Source organism: Notolabrus celidotus, chromosome 9, assembly GCF_009762535.1.
Source record: "Notolabrus celidotus isolate fNotCel1 chromosome 9, fNotCel1.pri, whole genome shotgun sequence".
Classification (NCBI taxonomy): domain Eukaryota; kingdom Metazoa; phylum Chordata; class Actinopteri; order Labriformes; family Labridae; genus Notolabrus; species Notolabrus celidotus.
Window position 1 is genome coordinate 7,502,167 of NC_048280.1, and position 24,411 is coordinate 7,526,577.

The window sequence follows — 24,411 nt, forward strand, 5'->3', positions numbered from 1 at the left end:
GATTTTATTTTATTGATTTTAGTTTAATGATTTTATTTTATTTTATTTCTCTGATATTTCTCTGATTTTATTTTATTGATATGAATTTATTTTATTTCTCTGATATTTCTCTGATTTGATTTTATTGATATGATTTTATTTTATTTTTCTGGTATTTATCTGATTGTATTTTATGAATTTTAGTTTAATTATTTTATTTTATTTTTCTGATATTTCTATGATTTTATTTTACTGATTTGGATGTTATGTTTGATTTGTAAGTATCTCATTTTACTTTCCTCTATCTTGTTTTTGTCTTCTATCATTTTACCTCTAGCTGTTGTTTTCTGTCTCTCTGTTCTTTTGTGAAGCACTTTAGGCTGCATGCTTAAATCTTCTAAAGGTGCTATATACTGTACATAAAAATAAGTTGAGTTGGATGAGGAATAGCAATGCCAAAATGGATGAATTCTAAATTACAAGGAACACCCCAAAGTTTTACTCCAGATGAACTGGGGTGCACATGCATCCTGAACAGAGTGTACCATCCTACAAACCCTCTTCCAGAGTGATTTGCCTCTGTGAATGCCTAAACAAAAAAACGACACAAAATTGTTATTTCAACATCATGAGTGGCAGTACTACCTATAGTTATGTAATACGCCTGTTGAGTAAGAAATAACATTAGATTTAATTTATCACACATTTGTTCTTGCTACGTAAAAAATACTGGTGTAATTGTGCCTTACTGTTAGCTTATCTTTAGCATTTTGCACTGTAACCAAGTCAAAAGAAAGCTGGCAAAAGGGTTGTAAAGACTTTGTAAAGTAAGCTTGGCATAATCTAGGTACCGTGTATGATGTAAAAGCATACACTCAAAAGAAGTGTAGGGAAAACAACACCTGCATCACAGGTTATCTTAAGAGTCACACCAAAGTCGTGTTTGCCCCCTCTCTGTTTACAGTGTAGTGTGTGCAGGTAGTAGCGACAGAAGGTCTGTTTGACCTCCCACCTGTTCTCCAGACTGATGTTTTCTGTCAGAGTCGTGCCAGCCCTCGCACAGGAGGGGGCGTATATTCCCTTTAAACAGTTTCCCTCCAGCTGAAGACTCCAGTCCATCCTCACCTCCACATCGGCGACCGGGGCAGAGCAGCGGGGCGATGTTAAAGGCTGCTTTGGAGCGGAACATGGCCCGGAGCGAGTGGAGTGTCCCGGACAGCAGGGAGAGAAGGGAGCCGCGGTACCCCCACCTCTACTGTTAATGAGATCTCTGTAGACTTCGACCAGACATGGGAGGCTCACAAGAGCAAAAACACATTAGAGCTACTGAGAAGTTTTGGTGTTTTCAAACTTCTCTTGTATGACCTGCTGGTTGATACAAATAAAGAGGTATTAAGGGGCTACATATTTTTGTAATTTGACTTTAAGATTGTTAAGTAGTCTTTCAGGTGACTTTCTAGAAAAATCTGTGTAGTGGAGATGAGGGACAGTTGCACACTATTTGCATTTCTCTGACTCATTGGAATACAACCACATTTTTAAATCCCACCCATGCCATTTAAATATGATACATACAGTATGACAACGTATTCACAATATATAGGCCTATTTGATGGAAGTGGTCAGGTGTTTTTATAACCTTTTATAACATTATATAATGACTATTTTAAACAAACATAAAACTGCTGCTAGCCACACTGACTGTGACCAGAGGTAAACATGTCACCTAGAAGTCAATAAAACAATGTTTAAAACTCTACATTTTTATGCTTCAAAATCCATAATCTAATAAATTAAGACATATGTATGACTGTCTTCCTTGTGAGGGCTAGGTCTGACTGAGCATGTGCAGTATCACCCAGGACTTCCACAAGATCCGTGTCCGGTCTGTCTCCGATCTGCTGCGGTCCGGCTCTGTTATCCATCCACACCTACTGGTTGCGTTTTCAGAGCGCAGCACGGAGCAGGACCGCCGGACAGCTGAGGTCATGTGACGGAGGATTTACCGCTGTAATTATTGAATCAGGGATTCTCCTCCTCCTCTCCTCATCCATGTTGTCTTTATGGTCCTCTGAAAACCTCTGACCTGTTGACTCCAGGCCTGGCTCCGCTCATCATGTCGGTTTGTTGTTGTAGTTAAGTGAAAATTCTGGTGACAAGCCAGCGGATCCAGTGGAAGCTAAAAAAAATTGACTACAATAGAAATCTATCGGATCTGGTGCCAGATCAGAGACGTAGCGGATAGGGATCGAGTGGAATTTGGCCATAAGGGATACCTCTATAGTATGTTTCTGATCGGTTATAAGACTTGTTATTTGTCTCTATTTACTTCTGTCCCCAGTCAGTAAACAGTAAACTCATAACCAGACTTATCATCTATGAATAAAACACATGTATTCGATGTGGGTATAATCATTATCTTATCTTAATCTTCAAGCTTGCAGCTTTAAAGTTGAATGTAGAGAAAACCTCAGTCAGCCTACATGCCACCTTGTTTGAACCATTAGTGCTGCTCCACAGACTGATCTGTAATGCCCACCTCTTACAATACAAACAATTTTTCCAAGCATTAAAGCGATCTGCTCCACATACCACGTTACCTTACCTGAACTTAATGCCAGATCATCCCAGTGTTCTTGTTTATCTACTGTAAACTGGATTGGCCACATGACACACTTTTCTTTCAGCCCATGCTGTGATACATGGTGTTAGCGCTTTTATAGACTCACAGCAATGCAGTTTTAATCTTTCCACGCATCACGTCTTTTGAAATCAATGAAATCAATGGAAAGCTTGGCTGTGGTTGTGAAAAACAAGTAGCTACTATACATGTGGAGTAGTAATCTCATTTTACATTGCGCTTAATTCTTAGAAGTGGCTGCAGTGCGTCAGTCCATGTCTCTTTCACTCCTACACGCCATGTAGTTTATAGCTCGGGGTGATAACATGATCTAAATTCCTTTGCTTACGAATGAGCAACTTAGCAATGTTTGTCTTTTTCCACATAGGCTCCCAGTTTAAGTTATTATCTTTGAAACCTGCCGGGACACAGCCTGGGAATCTCAGTGACATGATGAATAAACTAGCCACATGACACGTGGATTAAATTAGCAGTATTAATCATACATAACAAGCACATTACATGCCTGTCAAAAATCACTACTGGTAATAATGTCTTCTCACTTCCTGCTCAGATTATGGATCTAGGGCAGAGGATCCTCGGCCAGAGAGCTTTCGACAAGCTGATGAAGATGACATTTTACGGCCACTTCGTAGCTGGTGAGGACCACATGGCCATCAGATCGCTGATCCAGAAGAATCAGGCCTTTGGCGTTGGCTCTGTCCTAAACTACATTGTGGCGGAAGAGATCAGCCAGATGGAAGCCAGGCAGGAAGAAACAGAGTAGGAGAATGGTCTTACTACCTTCCATTTCTGATGAGCCTGCACGAAATATTGTATGAGTGTGGGAATGTGGTGTTGTCACATTACAGGATGCGTGATTTCAAGCACAGTGACTCAAACAGTGACTGTTTTCAAGCTTAATATAAAAACGATCACAAGGTTCTCACTCTACATGACAAGAAGAAAAGTCCAGCTGCACTAGAGTGCAGGTATGTTTCTTCAATACAAAGCCCCGGTTTTATAAGACAATTGAGAAATCATTGAGTCAAAAAGACCTCTTTATATATCATGATTTCAGAGATGTTAACTGGAATCATTGGCTTACATAAAATCAGCTGTTATATCAGTTGTTGAATGCCACAACTGCACACACCATCAAGTGCAGATTCAGCCATGGTCGTTTGTTCTGGATTGGCGAGCTAGAAAGAATTCTTTCACAAGCCGCTGGCTATCTGACCTGTGTGCTTATATAAAATAGAGGGCAGGGCAAACATGCAAGCTCAGTTGTCTAAGCAGAGGCAGCAGCAATGTTGCTTAAAGCAGGAAATTAGGAACTTAAAGTGTAAAAGTTGGTGGCCCCCTAAGGACCAATTGGTTATCTATTTACCAATCCTGTCCTGTGCATGAGTTGTATTCTCAAACCGAAAATCCCATCCTGTGTTTTCAGCTCAACTCGCTGTGAAAATTGTCAGTGAAGTGCAACCAAAAGGGCTTTTAGCTCTGATTGCAGACGATAACTTTGTCTAAATCCAATCTGAAGCAGTGTTGCAATATTATAAATCTATGGTAAAACATAATTAGGGTTTTTGGGGGGCTTTTCTGTCTTGTCTTTATAGGGATATGACAGTGGATGTAGGTGGAATCTTGGAGGAGAGATTGGCAATGTGAGGTTCAAAGGGCTGCAGGTTGGAATAGAACCAGGGTCGCCCGCTTCAAGGCTCCGTACATGGGATGTGCAATTTAACCCTCCTGTTATGTTGCGGGTCAAATTGACCCTTTTTAAAGGCAGCATGTGACAGAAGAGGTGTCGTGTTAATTTATCAACATCACTTCATAAAAAATAAAAATCTAAAATAAAATAAACAAAAATCTGTGTCATGTAAAGCTATTGTATTTATATGTAGGGCTTTCAAATGTACATTAAAAAAAGTTTTAACATGAATTTTAACGCAAACAAGTGAGTTATCCTCATTGAACCATGATCTGTGAGAATTAAAGAACACCAATCGGCTATATCTTGATTGAAATGGTTAGTAATGGAGTTAAAAATTTGATTTAATAAATGTTGATTAGGATGTTTTGGGGTTCTGACACTTTTGGATAATTGAATATCACCCAGGTCAAATTGACCCAGAAACATTATTGCTGTTCCAGAGTAACGAACATAACAGGAGGGTTAACCACCAGGCCAAACTGGCACTTCAGATATGATCAATCTTAAGATTTTTTTTTTCTCCTGGTGGTCTAGTTTGCTAATGTGGGTCATAATGAAGCACTGGTATTATATCAGTCTGTTTCATAATCAAAAACTCCTCACATTACATTTAGCTGGACGTCAGGACAAACCTTATGTAAGCAGTTTCTCACTGGGCAAAAGAAGAAGCAATATTATTCAAGTTGTGGAACTGGGCATTCATGCATTATGAGTTAATGAGGACATCTCATAGTCCAAAATAAAAATTGAACTATTTGGCTCATTAAGGAAAAGCTTCTCAGTCAAATCAGTGAATAAAACTGCTAAAGTGAATATAATTCAGTGCCTCCTCTACTGAAGTGAAAAAGTTGAATGTGGATGCCAGATTTACTTAGCATGAGTGTAATACTCAGCCCCAGAAGAGTGTCCTTTTTATCTCACATTATGAGGTTTATAAAGGTCAGATGAAGTGGATAGACAATACTATTAGGTGACTTATTTTAGTATTTAACTGTTACATTTTTATGATGTGGTCACAGCTGACTACAATGTCAGTCTGTATCAGACACAATGTCCTATATTATTGTTTTCCTGTGTTATCACATTCTGTAAGGCTATAAAGCTCCCAGGTAAGCCCTTTGCAATGACTTCTTCATCTCCTTTTATTCTGTGCTTCTTTTTTTCCTTTTGTACCATATCACACTCATAAGATATCACTGCACAGCTTTGATATATGTTGTCGTGAGGATGTCCTCTTGGAGATATCAAAAGAACTATCAAATCTCATCCCAGAAAGCTTTTGTTTGGTGAACACACACCTTCACACCGTAAAGCTAAAGGACAGGGCACATTAAACCAGCTTGATCTGAGGCAGCCGGGTCTGACAGGCACTTCAATGATCTGTCAGGATAGCAACAACAGCATTACTCAGTTCATTGAAACAGAAAGAAGGTATAAGGAAAACAGGCGAGTTCTGGCTTGATGTTGGGAGCATGATAATTACACTGCCTGGCATCAATTGCAGTGAACCAATGTAAATGTAAAATATAAAACGCCTGATTTTAAATTAAACGTTGGCCAGTTTTGATGTTTTTTGTGCAAGAGCAGCCAAAAAGCTCTAACATATGCCAGCTGCCACAATCTATTAGAATTTGTTTTCACGCTAAAAGATTATCCATCATCAGCGGTGTTGGCAAAATTTAAATTTTTGGCAGTGCATCACAGAAATCTGATCATAAATCATAATACAGTTAAACCTCATCTGGAATCAGTACTGACAAACAGCTACTCACCCAAACAACTGAGTGCTACATACAACACAGACATAGGGCTCAGTCCTATAAAACTGACTGACCAGTTAGAGATAGGGGAGAATGGGGTTGGTTGTCACACTCGTTATATCTCGCCACCAGAGGGCACTGTCTCTCAAATTGGGGTATGGACATTTCCAGAATTAGGATCAGAGCTCACCTACATAGTCTTCTCTGGAGTAAGACAGCTGAACTTGAGAGGACTTTTTGTGTTTTTCATGTCAAATTGTTAATATTCATCTCCTCAGTATTTTTCTTCTAGGCTTTAAACGATGGGTTTATAACAAAACAAGTGTTACCCTTACAAAGTGTGAGGGGAAAGCTATAGTTTAGATTTATATTAGCTAGCTAAGTAGTTGTTAGATGGTTGTTAGCCTTGATGCTAGCAAAAAAATCCAGTTGGGGTTGGTCGTCACATTCTCTTTGGGGTTGGTTGTCACATGTAACAACTTGAGTAGGCCATTATTGTTAGGCCCTATTTGTTTTGTTCTTTATGTTGTTATATAGGCTGGCCTAAAGATGTGTTTCCTGTTCATGGTCCTTGCTCATTTTATGTTAAAATGCATTAAGTTATGTAGGCCTATCACTTGTCAGTGCAATTCAACTTTCAAATTTAGTTCTGCCTTCTTGCCTTTTTTGAAAGATTTTTCCCATTGAAATACCATTGTGACAACCAACCCCATAGTGTGTGACAACCAACCCCATAGTGTGTGACAACCATCCCCATGATGGGGTTGGTTGTCACAATGTGTCAGAGTGTCTTTGATAGTTAATTGCCTCTTTGTTACAATGAGTTGGAAAATGAGAGGGATACACATTTCAAGCCAACACCTTAAGCTTCAATTTAATGTAGGAATGACTATTGAAAGATGTTTTGATGATGAGCAATCATCAAAACAGTAAAAAGTGTGACAACCAACCCCGTTCTCCCCTATTTGTTATTTTCCACTCTTTGGATCCAGCACTTTTTCCAAAACATCCAATCAAATCTAGATTTCTTAACAAAAGTGAAAAGCTCAAAAGTGACACCCTTCAGTTTCAATCATCAGTCCCTGATGTCCTGCATGCTCTGGGTTTGGTCATCTCTGTGGTTCCATGAGCTCCCCAGCTCCCTGTTACGGTGGGGGGGAAACAGGTCAAGTGTGGTGTGCAGCCACAACTGCCCTCTCCAGAGAGCGAGCAGGCTGACAGCAGGACTGTTCAGCAAATACCATGTGGGGTCACTTAACATAATGTCAGCGTCTGGCATGCCACTGCCTAAAGGCCAGCGTGTTTATAACTAAAGTGCAAGTTTACAAAATGAACTCAAAGAAGCAAGGCAATCTGATGAAACTTCCATTTCTAATGATGGCTAAACACACTGAATGTGAACTTAATTCCTCCCTCTGTGTCACTACTAGCTCATTAGCATGTGCTGCAGAGGAGCAGAACATAGGTAGGTTGCCTTGTTTTGTTCGTATTTATGGACAAAATACATGATGTAATTAGAAGTAATGAGCATGCACATTTGTTTCCACCTCCAGGCAAGAACCACGGAGAGAAAAATTACAAAGCTCACACACAGTTCAGGGAGCATTGCAGGGGTGAGACTGGAACCCGACGGAGTTTCAACACTGATGAAGCTAAATGTGACCAGAATACGGACACCTTAATTAAATGCATCAAGGCATCTGCTGAGTAAAAACACAGACTGTGCTTACAAAGTTATTTAAGGAGTGGAAGTGGTGTCTCCATGGTGAAAATGAAGCCAATGAGGAAGCATCTTTAGACTGCCTTATGTCCAAAGGCCAGCAGGGGGAGACTGCACTGGTTGCAAAAGGTTGTTTCATGGAGGGAAAACCATAGACTGTATGATAAATGAACAGAGTCTCTATGATGCCACACATTTGGTTCTGAAGCTCCGTTTTGAAGCCTGTTGTTGGCAGTTGCCACATTGGAAATGTTGACTCACCCAGGACTTCCACCAGATCCGCTGCAGTCCGGCACCGTGCACTCTCATCCGTCAACACCCATCGGCTGCGTTTTCAGCCTTTGGTGAGACCAGATAAAAACTTGCATAACATAAAAGCATTCGTACTTTTAACTTTCAGTTTACTTAACTACCTTTGACCTCTAGGTGGCACTACCATTGAAGGTTTAACTGCCATCAAAAGGGATGCCTTCAGACAACCTCAGCTTCTGGTATGCAGGAAGGAATGATTAAAAGGTCAGTGCATTAATTCAGAAGATGCTCCTGCAGTAGAAGGGCTGTGAATTGACATCCTGCTTTCTTTTATAAGCTCCAGCTCACTGAGGTGCTAGTGAAATGGCGACAATTTTTCAAATTCCTGGCAGCACAGCAGGGGAACGACCGCATAGAGGTGTTAGAGCAGAGGCTGGAGCTGAAACAGCTGCAGGTGGAATTTTTATATCTCTTGTTCTGGTGGTGAACTTTAATCACAGTGGTACATGAGATACCTCTACAAGAAGTTACATCTACTGTTATAGGTCATCTTCACACTCCTGTTTCCCATACTGAGGGAGGATATTGCTACACTGTGTGTTCTGCAATACTGTCTATCTTTATGTCCATCGAGGAATTCCTGACCAAGCTGAGGGCAAATGGGGACTTCTTTGGCTGGTTTAGTGGATGGAAAGAAGAATCTCCAGGGTAAGCTTGAACGCAGATACAAAATATCTCTGCATTATCTGTAAACAATGTCAGTGTTGTCTTATGTAAGGATTTTTTTTATCATGTTCAAGACAATTTATAGGAAAAGTCATTCAATTAAAAAACAATATAGCTTATTTAAAATCCAGATGATGAGTCACACCAGTATTTAAGTATTTATGTAGCTGTGCAGCCACATCTCTTTTCGCAACGTGGAGTGTGGTTGAGCTCAGCCCATGGTAACTTTGATAGATCTAAGTACAGCCCCACTTGCGCCACCCACCTCTACTGGTCACATGTCATAACCCTCATGTTATGTTGCGGGTCAAATTGACCCTTTTTAAAGTCTATTTCAGGCAATATATGCCTTCCAAACCAGCTAAATGCAGCATAGAAATCTGGGCAGCATTTGACAGAAGAGTTGCCGTGTTAATTTATCAACAACACTTCATAAAAAAAATAAATAAATCAAAATGTAAAATAAATTAACAAAAATATTTGTCATGTAAAATTATTGTATTTATATTTAGGGCTTTCCAAAGTCCATTTGTTTTGTGTTTAATGTTTTTACATGAATTTGAATGAAAAACAAGTGAGTTATCCTCACTGAACCATGATCTGTGAGAATTAAGGAACACCAATGGACCAAATCTTGATTTAAATGGTTAGTAATGGAGTTAAACATTAGATTAAAAAAAAAATTATTTGGGATTTTTTGGGGTCCTGACACTTTTGGATAATTGAAAATGCCCCGGGTCAAAATGACCAAGGAACATTATTGCTGTTCCAGAGAAACGGACTTAACAGGAGGGTTAAACTGAGGAGTCTTCTCAATCAAACCAGCACTCATCAATGTTTACAACTCAACAGTATGTCACTCTTTTCTTTAAATGCATGATAGTGACCCAATCTGGGAGAGAAGTTGTCAAAATGGGGGAGCTGTTAGCCTTGTCTGTTTTGCTATGTTTCACAGCATGCTCTGCACAACAAAGCAGCCGCTTGCTTTTGGAGTGCCATCTGTTGTGTAAAATACCATAATGCAATAAAATATAACTCCCTGCATTAATACTAATATACTGGTCAAACTGGTGTGCAGGACACTCACTTTTCAGATGATTAAAAGTGTGTCCTCTCTACGAAAGTTTAAAAATGCATGAATCTTAATCCTCCTGTTATGTTCGTGTCTCTGGAACAGCAATAATGTTCCTGGGTCAATTTGACCCGGGGCATATTTAATTATCCAAAAGTTTCAGAACTCCAAAAAATCCCAATACATCTATTTTTTAACGCCATTACTAAACATTTAAATCAAGATTTAGTCCATTGGTGTTCTTTAATTCTCACAGATCATGGTTCAATGAGGATAACTCACTTGTTTTTCATTAAAATGAATGTTAAAACTTTTTTAATGTACAATGGAAAGCCCTACATATAAATACAATAGTTTTACATGACAGATTTTATTTTATTTTATTTTAAATTTTGATTATTCTTTATTTTTTTTATGAAGTGATGTTGATAAATTAACACAACACCTCTTCTGTCACATGCTGCCTATATTTTTATGCTGCATTTAGCTGGTTTGGAAGGCATATTCCTAAAATAGACTTTAAAAAGGGTCAATTTGACCCGCAACATACAGGAGGGTTAAACAATGAGGTGTTATTAATTAGAAATGTTCTCATAATCTGGATGCATCCTTGAATCACAAAATAATCACCACTGATTTCTCAAGATATAAACCAAAATGTTGGTTTTAGTTTAATTGTTTAGGTGTATAATGCATTTAAATATAATACTTATACTTTTATAAATAATAAATAATACATAATAAATAACTGATTCCATTTGTGAACATTTACTTGATAAAAAAAAACAGAATTATGATTTGTTGCAAAACTCAGACCCATTCTGAATGAAATGGAACACAGTTTGGAGGTCACGCTATCTTCATTTCACAACTTTTTTCTACAACCATTATTAAAAATTGAGAAGGACATTGAGAAGGACATGCTTGACTGGAACAGCTTAATAGATGACAGAACAAATACATCAGACCTGCTTCTCGTCCCAAACGCTGAGGTCAGTGACTCAAGAAAGTGAAAGAGAGAGGTATTTACTTGCAAAATAAGTGACAAATAATGATCTCTGAATATTTTGATATAATTCAAATCGGACAATATTAAAAGATTATGATAATTAAGGCAGGCGGGACATTTTTAGGGTCGGTAGAACCTGATTTTAACTGATTTTGAATTGTGATGAACTTATGAAATAGACTGTTTATTGCTTTGATTTACTTTTGTTGTACTTAGATGTATTAATGCAGTTTTTATGCGAACAAGCTTGTGTTACACTTATGACAAACATTTCAGAAAAGTCTAGAATTAACAAAAAAAGTCTAGAAGGAAATCTGATATAAAACATCAATTAAAAAAAAGTTGGGACGCTGTGTTTACTGTTTATAAAAACAGATTTAAATGGTTTGCAAGTTGTTTAAAGCCTATATTTAACTGAAAATAGTACAAATACAACATATTGAATTTTGTCACTGAACATTTATTTTGTTTAGTGAAAAAAAGGAAGATCTCCAAACTAATCAGGTTAAATTTGCAACAGCTTCCTAACGTGACACGTTTCTCAGAGGTGATAATGAAAAAAGGTTCACCACTCTGTAAGGGACTGGGGGAGGAAAACAGTTCAACAATTTCAGATAAAGGTTCCAGTGCATAATATCATTAAAATTTTAAGAGAATCTGGATACTTTTCTGCACAAAGGGACAAGATTGAAAACCTATACGGTATGGCTGTGAATCCGGGCACTGTATTAAAAACGGACATGACTATCTACAGTGGAAGTCTCTGCGTGGGCTCAAAATTACTATTGTCTGTGAATACAGTTTGTTATTAATGCAGGCTAAAAATGTACCATGCAAAGAGGAGACTATGTAAACCTGATCGAGAAAGGCTGGGCCTGAGCCCGTTTAAGATGGACTGATGGAGGACAGGGAATCTGTCCTAGACTCTGTAAAATCAAAATTTGACGCTCTTTTTGGAAACCATGGACGCTGTTTCCTCCACTCTAAAGAGGAGAGGGTTGTGATGGTATGAGGATACTAAAATGCACATGGCATGGGGAGCTTATACAACTGGTAAGGCACCATTAACATGTGCAACATGTGCAACAACCAGCAACATGTGCTGCCATCCAGACAATGCCTTTGCATTTTTCAGCAAGACAATGTCAAACCTGCCTACAGTCCTGACTTGTCATCCCTTGAAAACGTTTGGCACATCATGAAACTGAAAAACAACTCTAGGAACTAGTCTCCCAGTTCCCAAATGTTTACAGAGTGCTGTAAAAAGAGGAGGTGATGCAATAAAGGGGTAAACACGTCTTTATCTCAACTTTTTGGAAATGTGTTGCTGGCATTACATTTAAAATGAGCACATATTGGTCATAAACAATAACAATTTTGAGTTTTAACTTTTGATATGTTGTCTTTTCACTATTCACTATCAGACATAAGGTTTAATTGATTTGCAAATCATCCAAATATGTCTTTATTTACATTTTAAACAGTGTCCTAACAGTAGTGTTGTAGTCAAGACCACATTCACCGAGACCATGACAAGAACAAGACATTTAGGCATCGAGACCGAGTCAAGACCAAGGCAGGACAAGACCAAGACTACATATATCAATGAAAAATCATCATGAGAGTTAACAAAATAAAAGACTTCCGTTTATTTTATTTAAGTTTGCTTTGAATACTATTGACAGCAACAAACAAGGTTTGGTTTTGTCTTTGTTGCCTTTCTTTTGACTCCTTAAGTTTAGTTTCTTCTCTTATCACAGTAATGGCAGGGACTCAGAGTGCATCAGTGGTGGTCTCGACCGGTCTTGATATAAAATACGGAGTCTGCCCAGTCCGAGACCGAGACAAGGCCGAGTAAAAATGCTTTTGTGACCGAGATGAAACCGAGACCTGAAATAAGCAGCCTTGAGACCAAGACAGTTCTTGAGTACTGCAAAGCTACCTAACAGTGTCCTTTTGTGCTCTTAATATATCTGTTGTACGCTCAGTCAGGCTCCTCGCATCGATGTCTTAAGTTCAGGAAGTAAAAAAAGACTGATCACTGTACACAAATGAACATAATTGCCTTTATGGTGAACCTGCAATGAGCTCTGCTTTCTTGGTTGCCTAGACTTTTCTCTCTCCTCTTCTAACCCACCTTTTTTATGCTTATGAAAAAGACACTTTCTAATATGGAAATAATTATATTAAGCTGTATAACTGAGTGGTTAGCCTTTATGCAAAGGCTTCATAGACATAATGAAAAGTCAAAGAAATTAATTAAATTAATTTGGTACAGTGATAGTGTTTATTGATGTAAGTTCAGTGAATTTAGAATCCTAAAGTCAATGTTAAATCCTCCTTAATATGTTATATATATTGTATTCTAGCAGACCATGGAGTTCGCCTGTTGGTGAACGCAGAGAGCTCCTTCATCCAACCAGCTCTCAGCAGACTGACATTAGAGGTGCAGAGAAAGTATAACAGAGAAAAGCACATCATTTTCAACACCTACCAGTGTTACCTCAAGGTCAGAATCCACAATTGGCCTGAGAAGACCAGAGATGTGAGACCAAAGTGTGAATAATGTGTTTGCACACAGAGCACGCAGAGTGAGAATGGAGCAGAGGATAAAACTGAGGCATGGAGAAGAGAGTTCTGTTGACTTTTGCTGCTCTTCTTTAATCATGTCTTTTTAAAGACAGTTCAAAATTTTGTGATTGAAGTCCCAGTAGAATTATCATCATGCTTTTTATAACTATTTTTTTTCTTCTTTTTAAAGTACATAAGCTTAACATATTGTTAAAGAAACATGCATCATTGTGCGATCCAAATAACTAATACACACATCAAACAAGACACACTATATGCTTCCAGAAAAACAGCTGATAAGCAACTTAGACTGATTTAAAGCGGACACTGATGGTTATGGAAAGTGCACTGGCTTGTGTTTGTTTTCAACGGACATTTCCTTTGCTGTCCATCTCAACTAGCTGCAGTAAAGACCAACGCAGGAGCCTCATTTGTCAACCATACAGTCAATCATGATGTCACATCCCCTCTTTTTTTCATCAAGATAACTCATAAAGTAAAACATTTTAATGTCTCAGATAAATGAACACGTGTACCAAGATCAGCATGATTAGAATTAACTAAAAACTAAAAACTTATTTGACATGTATTTTAATGTTCAAGTTTGACCCATGTTTCAGCTGTTATGGTGCGTTCACACCAAATGCGAATAAAATCATTTGCGAGAATGAATCACATGTAAAGTTAATGTAGAGGCGCGAGTAGAAAGCGCGAGAGTTGAAATATCTGAACTCCAGCGAATCCATCGCGGCGCGATAGCCAATCAGCGTGCAGATCCCCCGCCCCAGTGACGTGTGTTGTGTGACGCATGGACCAGCGAAGATTCCCTCATCTGGATTATATGGGACACTTTGATTCTATCTCCTTGCAGCTTCCCCAAACTCCCTGACACTACCTGTTTTTATGGGATCAGGAATAAACAGGAGCTCACTGTGAGGACAGAGAGTGAGGAGGATTATGTGGTGAGTTGTGAAAAACTTTGTCTGTCACTTAAATCCTGTCACTTAAAGGAAGTTAGCTCTGCCCCCTTTAGCATAACTGGCTTCCCAATTCAATGTCCCCCGAGCTCAACCTTGTTACTGTGGTCAAGCTTGCTTAAAGACCTGTACTGTGGCCAGTCACCAGGGGGAGCTCTAGCATCTTTGACTTCACTTGGAGTAGCTTATGAACATAGACTGTATGTAAAATGGACAGCACTGCTCTGCTTTTTCCTGTTGTACGGTTTTGAAGCCAAAAAACCTTGTTCCAATGCGCAGCCATTGTGCAGACAGTCTGCGCTGTAGAGAATTTCTGTGGTTGCCACGGTAATTTATGTGTTGCCACGGTAACGAGCTCCACCCTACAGTGTAGCGCCACAAGATCCTACGGAGTTTCCCTCTACAGCAGCTGTCAATCAAAGCAAACCCGGAAGTGAAACCCCGTTTTTTTACCCTCTAACTAACGAAAAAGAAACTGTTCAGAAAAAAGAGGCCTTGAACACAAAACAGTCAAATAATAACTACATATCACCACAGCATACTGATGTGAGAAACATTCGTACGACGTGTATTTGATTTTTAAAGTTTGACTGCTCCCCCATTCAAATGAATGGGGGAGACGGAGTTCTTGACCTATACTGCAGCCAGCCACTAGGGGGCAGACGCTTTGGTGGATGCTTCACTTCCAGCAAAGAGAGCTGCACCCTGGTTGTGATACACGCTTTGGTTCCTGTGAGGGATGATCTGAAGTGACTTATTCCCTAGTCCTTTATGCAGAAATGTTATTTCCGCTTAACCTACAAGTTTAAAGATAACATAACACTCAGGACGGTCAAAATTGAGCATTTACGAGCATCTTTTGTTACAATTGTAAATCATTTTAAGTAGGCTATATATTTAGAAATAAAGAACTTGATTTAAATGAATTCAAAAGTTTTATTCAGTTTATTATTTGCTGTGCAGGAGGCCTTTAACAATGTTTTTGTGGAGGTGGAAATATCTTGCCGTGAAGGTTGGCATTTCACTGCCAGGCTGGTGCATGGAGCCCACATGGACCAGGAGAGAGACAAGGCCGAATAGCTTGGTTATGAACACCCTATTAACCCTGATTATGAGTCTACCAACACAATGTTCCAAAGGTAAGAGTCATGGTTTCTTTCTTGTACACTGCATGTCCCCATCTGCTCCTGCAAAGTCAAATTTTATTCAGACAAACCAGGCCCTCATTTCCTCGCATTCACACATTCTGTCCACTTATAACCATAGCAACACCACATCAATACATTTTCTTTAACCTGAGCCATTCAGATTTTTCAATGCAGTTCACAGCTTTACTTTGGCCACCATGTGGGCACCGCAATCAACATCACAGGGTTTCACTGTAATCCATAAAGAAGCGTTCCTTCGATTGGTGTTGTAACAGATTTCTTATATTCATGGATTAAGGCAACTCAAAGACCCCTCTTCCTCCCGTGTGGAGATCAATATGCTTAACACAAAGGCCACCTTCAAGTGTACGATTAGATTTGAAGTAAACATCAATATAGAATAGGTACGTTTTTGGCGGATGTGTTAAAGGCATGGCAAGGCAGCTTTATTTGTATAGCGCATTTCATACATGAGGGCAACTCAATGTGCTTTACATTAAAAGATTAAAAGCATTTGTAAAAGAGCCCAATTAAAACAAAAAATATAATAAAACAGAAAAGAAAAGGAAAAATAGAAATATATTGAAAATAAAATTAGGTTAAAGTGAGTTAAATTAAGCTAAGATAGGAAGGCAGTGGCAAATAAAAAGTCTTAATCTTTGATTTAAAAGAGGTGAGAGTTGGAGCGGACCTACAGCTTTCAGGGAGTTTGTTCCAGATATGTGGTGCATAATGACTAAACGCTGCTTCACAATGTCTCGTTCTGACTCTCAGGACTAAAAGCAGACCAGTACCTGATGACCTCAGAGGTTGAGATGGTTCATACAGTAGCCACAGATCAGCAATGTATTTTGGGCCTAAACCATTCAGTGCTTCATAAACCATCAGCAGGATTATAAAGTCTATTCTCTGACAGACAGGAAGCCAGTGTAGGGATCTAAGAACTGGAGTGATGTGGTCTACTTTTTTGGTCCTTGTTAGGACTCCAGCAGCAGCATTCTATATGAGCTGCAGCCGTCTGATGGACTTTTTAGGGAGTCCCGTAAAGACCCCGTTACAGTAGTCTAGTCTGCTAAAGATAAATGCATGGACAAGTTTTTCTGCATCCTGCTGAGACATAAGTCCTTTAATCCTCGATATATTCTTAAAGTGATAATAGGCTGACTTTGTAATTGTCTTAATGTGGCTGCTGAATATAAGGTCTGAGTCTAAGACTACACTAAGCTTTCTGGCTTGGTTTGAACATTTCATCTTTGCAGATTGGAGCTGAGCAGTAACCTTTAACCTTTCTTCCTTGGCTCCAAAAACAATCATTTCAGTTTTTTCTTTGCTTAACTAAAGAAAGTTCTGGCTTGTCCAGTCATTGACTTGTTCGATGCATTTACTCAGTGTTTGCATGGGACTATAATCCCCTGGTGATATGGTGATGTAAATGTGTGTGTCATCTGCATAGCTATGGTATTTTGTTTTGTTGTTTCTTATTATCTGACCTAGAAGGAGCATGTAGATGTTGAATAGCAAAAATGCTCATAAAGCATGAGGCAGGGATTCAAGTATGTGTACATGGCAGGAAAGCAGAGAGCAGTCCCCAGATTTTAATGTTTATTGTTTAGGGACGTTTTAAGCATTTAGTTGAGTAGAGTTAACCCTGCACCAAGCTATAAATCTTACATGCTAATGAGGAAGACTGTTTGGATGAGTTATGAAACACTCTTAACCACAATATTTTTTGCAATAAACAGCGTATGATATGCTTTCATATGTTATGGTGTATAGTTAAGTAGAAAACAATTGAGTTAATTCCCTCTTCACAGAAAACTTCACAACGATTTCAAAGACAATTGCACAGATACATTGCCTATCATGCGTGTGTGTTTGTGTGTGTGTGTTTGTGTGTGTTTGTGTGTGTGTGTGTGTGTTTGTGTCTGGACTATGTGCTGGATGAGATTGCACTCAGCAGAAAAACCAACATAATGGTGGCTTCACATAACGAGGACACGGTGAAATACACCTTGAAGAGGTACGTTTCAGGTCTATCCAAACAAGCTGTTGAAAACCCACTTACCATTGATCTGTATTTTCACAGCTTTGCATCTGTGTGAAAACAAAGTTATTTTTGTAAGTCTCTCTTCCTTTCTCTCTCTCCTTTCTGTCTCTCTCCGCCTCATACAGAATGAATGAGCTGGGTCTCTCACCCACAGAGAACAAGGTGTACTTTGCTCAACTGCTGGGCATGTGTGATCAGATCAGCTTCCCATTGGGTGAGAAAACACACAAACACGCTCCCTCACAGAACCAGCGATGACTAGGCACCTAGTGTTCCTGCCCTACATAAGGATGATTTGACAGTTTAAGTTCATGCTCTGCAGGATCTGTAATTCACCACCCTCCTCTGAATGCTCAGCTGTATCTCTTAAAACCTCAAAGCGACACATACACACCCCGCAGTCCACTGGATAGAGAGCAGATGTGGAAGTCAGTCTGCAGCTCATAGTGTGACATATGGACTGGGACACCTCCGTATTGACAAGCTGTCTTAGCAAAGCGTTGCTGCTGGCTCTCAACACTTTGTTTGTCAGTCAGAGACAGACACAGCTGTGGCAGGCGGTTGTCTGTCAATGTGAAGCTCGAGTTGAGACAGCCTTGACCAGTATTGATGTAAACAGGCACACGTGTTACTTTGATGTTTTCTGGAGGGATAGAGCAGTCAGAGCTGTGTGTTTGAGTCTCCAAACAATAAAAACGTTGTTGCATGAAATGAAGCCAACAGGAGCTGAGATCTTTGTTCTCTGTCTACCCCTTATTCCATCGGTTTTCACATTTTTTCAAGATGCTGAGCAACTGTGAATTCATCAAACTACTGTGAATAATGAATCTGATGAGCTCTGGCATAAAACATAGTCACAGTATGTGAGCCTGACAAGCAGACAAAAGCAGCTCTTCTTATACAAATGCAGCGAACAAAGGGCATCTTTGCAAATGCAAGAAAACCTCAGATTAGAAGAACTGTACCAATCATTCAGCGAGGAAGTTATGTTGTTTCCCCTTACAACTGGAACAACTGAAATTGTAGTTAGTCAGTCATGAGATCAATCTCTTAAAGATAAGCCTTTGAAGATATTTATACTTGAATAAAGAAATATTGTAATCACAGTTTAGATTTGAAACAGAAAGTTGATTAGCGGAAGCTCAGCTCTCAATTGCAATCAAAGCAGGATCTGCAAGTCTCTCACTGTGTTTTCTCTCCAGTCCCACCTAATTGCACATATCCAGAGAAAAACACTTCAACATACAGAAATCAGAACTCGTATGTAAACCTCAGCTGCACATTTTGAGTCACAGAGTAACAAATAAAAAGAAACAAGTTCCATAAAACTTTATAATCCCCCTTTGTCCCTGAGGTGAAAACTTCTCAACAGTTTTTCTTCAACATTTTATATTCCTCATGTGTCTTCATAGTGTAACAGCAACACTATATGTATGGATGCACAAAATATTTCAGTTTTGGAATAAAACACAATATTTACACAAGGCTTTTGTTTACCTGGCTAAAAGAAATGATTATTCCAATAGGATTCCAATTTATATGCAGCCATAGATAGTCAACAAATAGAACGACTAGAGTTCAACATTTGGTTTATTCACAGCAAGCTTGGCTTACTTTAAGGGAAAGAGAATGTGTCTGAGAATTTAAGTTAAAAAAATAAACAAGTTAAAAAACATTTTTTCAAATCCACTGCAGACATGTCCCACATCTGATTCAAAAATGTGAAATAACATCAGACAATATTTTAAAACCTAATTCATCAAACAAATTATGCTGTTTATGTTTTGATTTAATGCTGCTCATGTCTTTGTTCTGCTTGAATGCTGTACAAATAAGCCATTTGTACTACTTATCAAAGCTGGGGTTGGTCGTCAGATTTAGAAACACTTTTTGTTATACTGGTTAAACTGATCTTTATGTCCCTGTGGCAATCAATACATTATATGTTCTTCAAAAAGAAAAAGAAAAAAAGCTGCTATCTACAGCCGCAGTTAACCTGAGAAAAAAACCAACCAATCCCTGCCATCAGGAGCCAAATCATGAAACCAATCAAATACCGTTCTGCCGTTCTGCCGTTCTGCCTGCCTCCTGCGCGTACATTTCATGTTTGTTTGTGTTTTTAACTTTCACTATGATAATGTTTTGGTGTTTTTTTACCGCTGAGTGAGACATGAGTTGATGTAGTGCAAAACACAAATGATGTGCTGAGGACCAGTTTTGAATCAGCCACGGCCATATGGTCGCAAAGCACCGGCACTCGTACATGTGCGTCGTTTTGGAGGAGCTCTAAGGGGAAGGGGGTGAGGGGTTAGACGGAGTCCAGAAGAAACGCTACATTCAAATTCATGCTAGTTTTCTGTGGCTACCAACCCTAGCTTAAACTAATTGCTCATCTGTAGATTTGGCAGGGTAATTCAGATATTTAAACTAGCTTTCTGGCTATTTTGACACCTTAATAGTATTTTCTTATTTTCAGGGAACTAAATGGTTCCTGTGGCACTTTATCTGCATTTCTACCACAGCCTGAAGTCCCATGAAGATTATGCAAATCAGGCTAATGACATATAGTATAGAGCTAGCCCAGAAAGTGTATTTGGTAAATTAAAGGTGACATATCATGCAAAATCGACTTTTTAATGGTTCTCTACCGGAATATGTCTCCCTGGCATGTCTACAAATACCCCGAAAATGAAAAAAATCCATTCTGCCCCGTTTCAGACTTCCATGTTTTTGTTACGTCACAACAATATCCGGTCTGTCACGGAGTTAGAGCTCGGAGCTTGTTCAGCCCATAGACTGTATAAAATAATACTGAACCCTTCCTCCGTTTTTCATTCCCTGCACACACGTGTGCTAACAAGGAGCTTAGGAGGGAGGCATGCTAGTTTTAGGCTGTCTTAATAAACACAAAGGTCGGTTTTACTCCCCACGTCTGCAGATTTGAAGATCTAGTGGAGGATTTTTTTTTTCATGGAAAAGTGCTAGCGCTAGTTAGCATAGCCACATAGCTACATGTTTGTAGCTGTAGCTGTGTATCAAGACACACGTCTACATACTGATAAATAAAACAACAAGAAACACTAAATCTGTGATCAATCGTTCAGAAAGGTCCCGCTGCCTTTCTGGCAGAGGTCGGTTTTACTCCCCACGTCTGCAGATTTGAAGATATAGTGGATGATTTTTATTTGTCATGGATAAGTGCTAGCGCTAATTAGCATAGCCACATAGCTACATGTTCATAGCTGTAGCTGTAGCTGTAGCTGTGTACCAAGACACACGTCGACATACTGACAAATAAAACAACAAGAAACACTAAATCTGTGACCAATCCTTCATAAAAGGTACCGCTGCCTTTCTGGCAGAGGTCGGTTTTACTCCCCACGTCTGCAGATTTGAAGATCTAGTGGATGACTTTCATTTTTCATGAAAAAGTGCTAGCGCTAGTTAGCATAGCCACATAGCTACATGTTCATAGCTGTGTACCAAGACACACTTTGACATACTGACAAATAAAACAACAAGAAACACAAAATCTGTGATCATCCTTCAGAAAGGTCCTGCTGCAGGCGCCTCTCCGGCAGGATCAGATTCTGGATCAGATTCAGAGGGTTGAAGTAACGCGGGTCTGTGAGCAGCCGTGTATATTCAGCCAACATGTAAACATTAGATCAACGTGCTGGAGAGCCGAAGCCACATCCACATCCTGAGGGGGCGTGGTCAGAGAGAAAACCAACCGTTCTGAGCAGGGCTGAAGAAGAGGGTTCTTCAGGCATGCCAAAATCTGATTTCAAAGTGTTGTTTTGAGCATAAACTTTCAAAGACATGTTTTGGGGACCTCTTAGACCAATACATTTTAATAAAAAAAGCGTGATATGTCACCTTTAAGTCTCTTTCGCAGCTTTTCATTTGATTCTCTGTTGATCTCAACTACACAAACAAGTTGTCACAAATCTCTTTGGCAGCAGGTTAGCAGGTTGATGATTCAATAACATCAGGTTGCAGGACATTTTTGCTCTTGTGTGATCTCCTTTTTGCGCCTCTATCTGTCTGCCCCTCTCTATGCTCACCAAACAAGATCATTTCCTGACAAGACCAACCCTTGAAACTATTATAACACCTAAACTCATCCCCTGATATGGAAAAAAAATGCACATAATAAGAAGTCATAATTCACATAGTTTTACTGTTCAAATAACATCAGCTTATATTTTTTGTGTAAATTTAGGAGCAGTTTTTATTGTAAATCAGATCATCTTTGGGCCTCACCTCCCAAAGTTCCTGGGACATGCAACCCCCTGAGCAATGAGTTGTCAAGGAGTAGATCAATTACCTGAGTACTAAATTTAGACCCTGTTTCCCGATGTAAAAACTAACTTTCTGGCAAATTTTGACACCTTTGCAGTATTTACAGTATTTTTTCTTCAAGGAACCCATGAAGATTATGTAAATCAATTCGCTGCTGAGCTTTAGTGTAAAAACAAGTTGTCACATATCTCTTTGGCAGCAGGTTAGCTAGATTAATTATCAAATAACATCAGGTTACAGGAAATTGCTCTTGTGTGATCTCCTTTTCACGCCTCTATCTGTCCGCCCTTCTCTCTGCTTACCTGGTGTCTTTGTGTAAATTAAGCAACCCATTTTAATCCAAACAAGACCAACCCCTGAAACTGTTATAACACCTGAAATCATCCCTTGATAGGAAAAAATAATTCACTTACAGTATCTCAAAAAAGTGAGTACACCGCTCACATTTCTGCACATTTTTAATTATATCTTTTCATGGGACAACACTGCAGAAATGAAACTTTGATACAATGTAAAGTACGCAGTGTACAGCTTGTTTAACAGTGTAAATTTAGTGTCCCCTCAATATAACTCAACACACAGCCATTAATGTCTTAACCACCGGCAACAAAAGTGAGTACACCTCTAAGTGAAAATGTTCAAATTGAGCCCAACGGGTCAATATTTTGTGTGATCACCATTATTTTCCAGCACTGCCTTAACCCTTTTGGTTATGGAGTTCACCAGAGCTTCACAGGTTGCCACTGGAATCCTCTTCCACCAGCTCCATGACGACATCATGGAGCTGGTGGATGTTAGAGACCTTGCACTCGTTCACCTTCCGTTTGAGGATGCCCAACAGATGCTCAATAGGGTTTAGGTCTTGAGACATGCTTGGCCACTCCATCACCTTTACCCTCAGCTTCTTTAGCAAGGCAGTGGCCGTCTTGGAGGTGTGTTTGGAGTCGTTATCATGTTGGAATACTGCCCTGCGGCCCAGCTCCCGAAGGGAGAGGACCATGCTCTGCTTCAGTATGTCTCAGTACATGTTGGCATTCATGGTTCCCTCAATGAACTGTAGCTCCCCAGTGCCGGCAGCACACATGCAGACCCAGACCATGACACTCCCACCACCATGCTTGACTGTAGGCAAGACACACTTGTCTTTGTACTCCTCACCTGGTTGCCCCAACACATGCTTGACACCTTCTGAACCAAATAAGTTTATCTTGGTCTCATCAGACCACAAGACATGGTTCCAGTAATCCATGTCCTTAGTCTGCCGTCTTTAGCAAACTGTTTGCAGGCTTTCTTGTGCGTCATCTTTAGAAGAAATGTGAGGGGTGTACTCACTTTTGTGAGATACTGTAGGTACATAGTTTTACTGGTCAAATAACATCACATAATAATGTTTATGAAAATGTAAATTGAGGAGCAGTTTTTCAAATGTAAATGAGATCATCTCCGGGCCTTACCTCCCAAAGTTCCTGAACCTTTGGAAAGTACTACCCCCTGATAAGAGACTTGTCAAGGGGTAGATCAATTACTCCATAACGAAATTAAGACCCTGATGCCTGGTATGGGAACACACATAGTTCCTCATAAGATTCCAAGCACCCGAGGAAAGTTCCTGCAGTCGAAAAGCACCTTTAAGGTAAATTGTGAATTCATACTAAGCTAAGTTGGATAACAAGGTCCAATTAGCACATGAGCTTACTCTGTAAAAAAGTGAATAGATGACACAACTCAATATTCAAAAGGGTTATGTAATTCAATATTTTCAAAAGCCCCCCACCCTTCCATCCCATCGCCAACTCCCCAGCTGGAAGTAAAGTGTCATTGGGAAAACGCTGATGATTCTTTATTCATAGCCTTCTTTAACATCATGTTATAAAGCCCTTTGTTCTCACCTCCTCAACCACAGGCCAGGCAGGCTTCCCTGTCTATAAGTACATCCCCTATGGGCCAGTGAATGAGGTGATGCCCTACCTGTCTCGTAGAGCCCAGGAGAACGGAGGCTTCATGAAGGGTGCCCAAAAGGAGAGGAGGCTGCTGTGGCAGGAGCCGAAACGCAGACTCGCCTCTGGGGAGCTTCTCTACAGGCCGGTGTACTGAAAACAGAGAAGAAGAGACAAAGAGGAGAGGGTGTCAACTTGTCGAGTTTTCTCTTTTTCTTTTTTTCATCTTTTCTGGTTGATGGCTGCTGCTGTGGCTGTCTGTTCTGTCTCTCTCTCAGTACAGCTCTCCCTGCGTGTAGCTCTCCCTGTTCAACGCTGTCCTGGAGTTTTCTTGCTGATGGACTTTTTTCTGCCTGTCGCTCTCTTTTTTCTTGTCTTTCCACTGTTGTTTTTTCTCCATTCAGATGTTACCCACCTTCACCCTTACCCTTTCCTCTGTGTTTTGGCAGTGCGTTTCTTTTTCCTTATCCGCCTCTGCATCCACAAGCATCCTTCAGTTTGTCTTCCCATGGTCTACAGAGCTCTGGTATCCATCATGTGGGCATCTTTACTGCTCCAAAAGGACTCCCTA

At 39.7% G+C, this 24,411-nt stretch overlaps 1 protein-coding gene across 1 annotated transcript; it reads left to right on the forward strand.

Moving 5' to 3' along the window:
• The first annotated feature begins 1,006 nt into the window (after positions 1 to 1,006).
• prodhb (proline dehydrogenase (oxidase) 1b) lies at positions 1,007 to 24,004 on the forward strand. The gene is given in 14 exon segments (XM_034691493.1): positions 1,007 to 1,199; positions 1,202 to 1,368; positions 3,174 to 3,382; positions 7,507 to 7,541; positions 7,630 to 7,777; positions 8,221 to 8,287; positions 8,386 to 8,502; positions 8,683 to 8,760; positions 10,761 to 10,842; positions 13,225 to 13,364; positions 15,367 to 15,542; positions 17,473 to 17,571; positions 17,724 to 17,812; positions 23,807 to 24,004. Coding segments are annotated over 14 exon segments (1,791 nt in total). The 3' UTR covers positions 23,998 to 24,004.
• Positions 24,005 to 24,411: the final 407 nt, after the last annotated feature.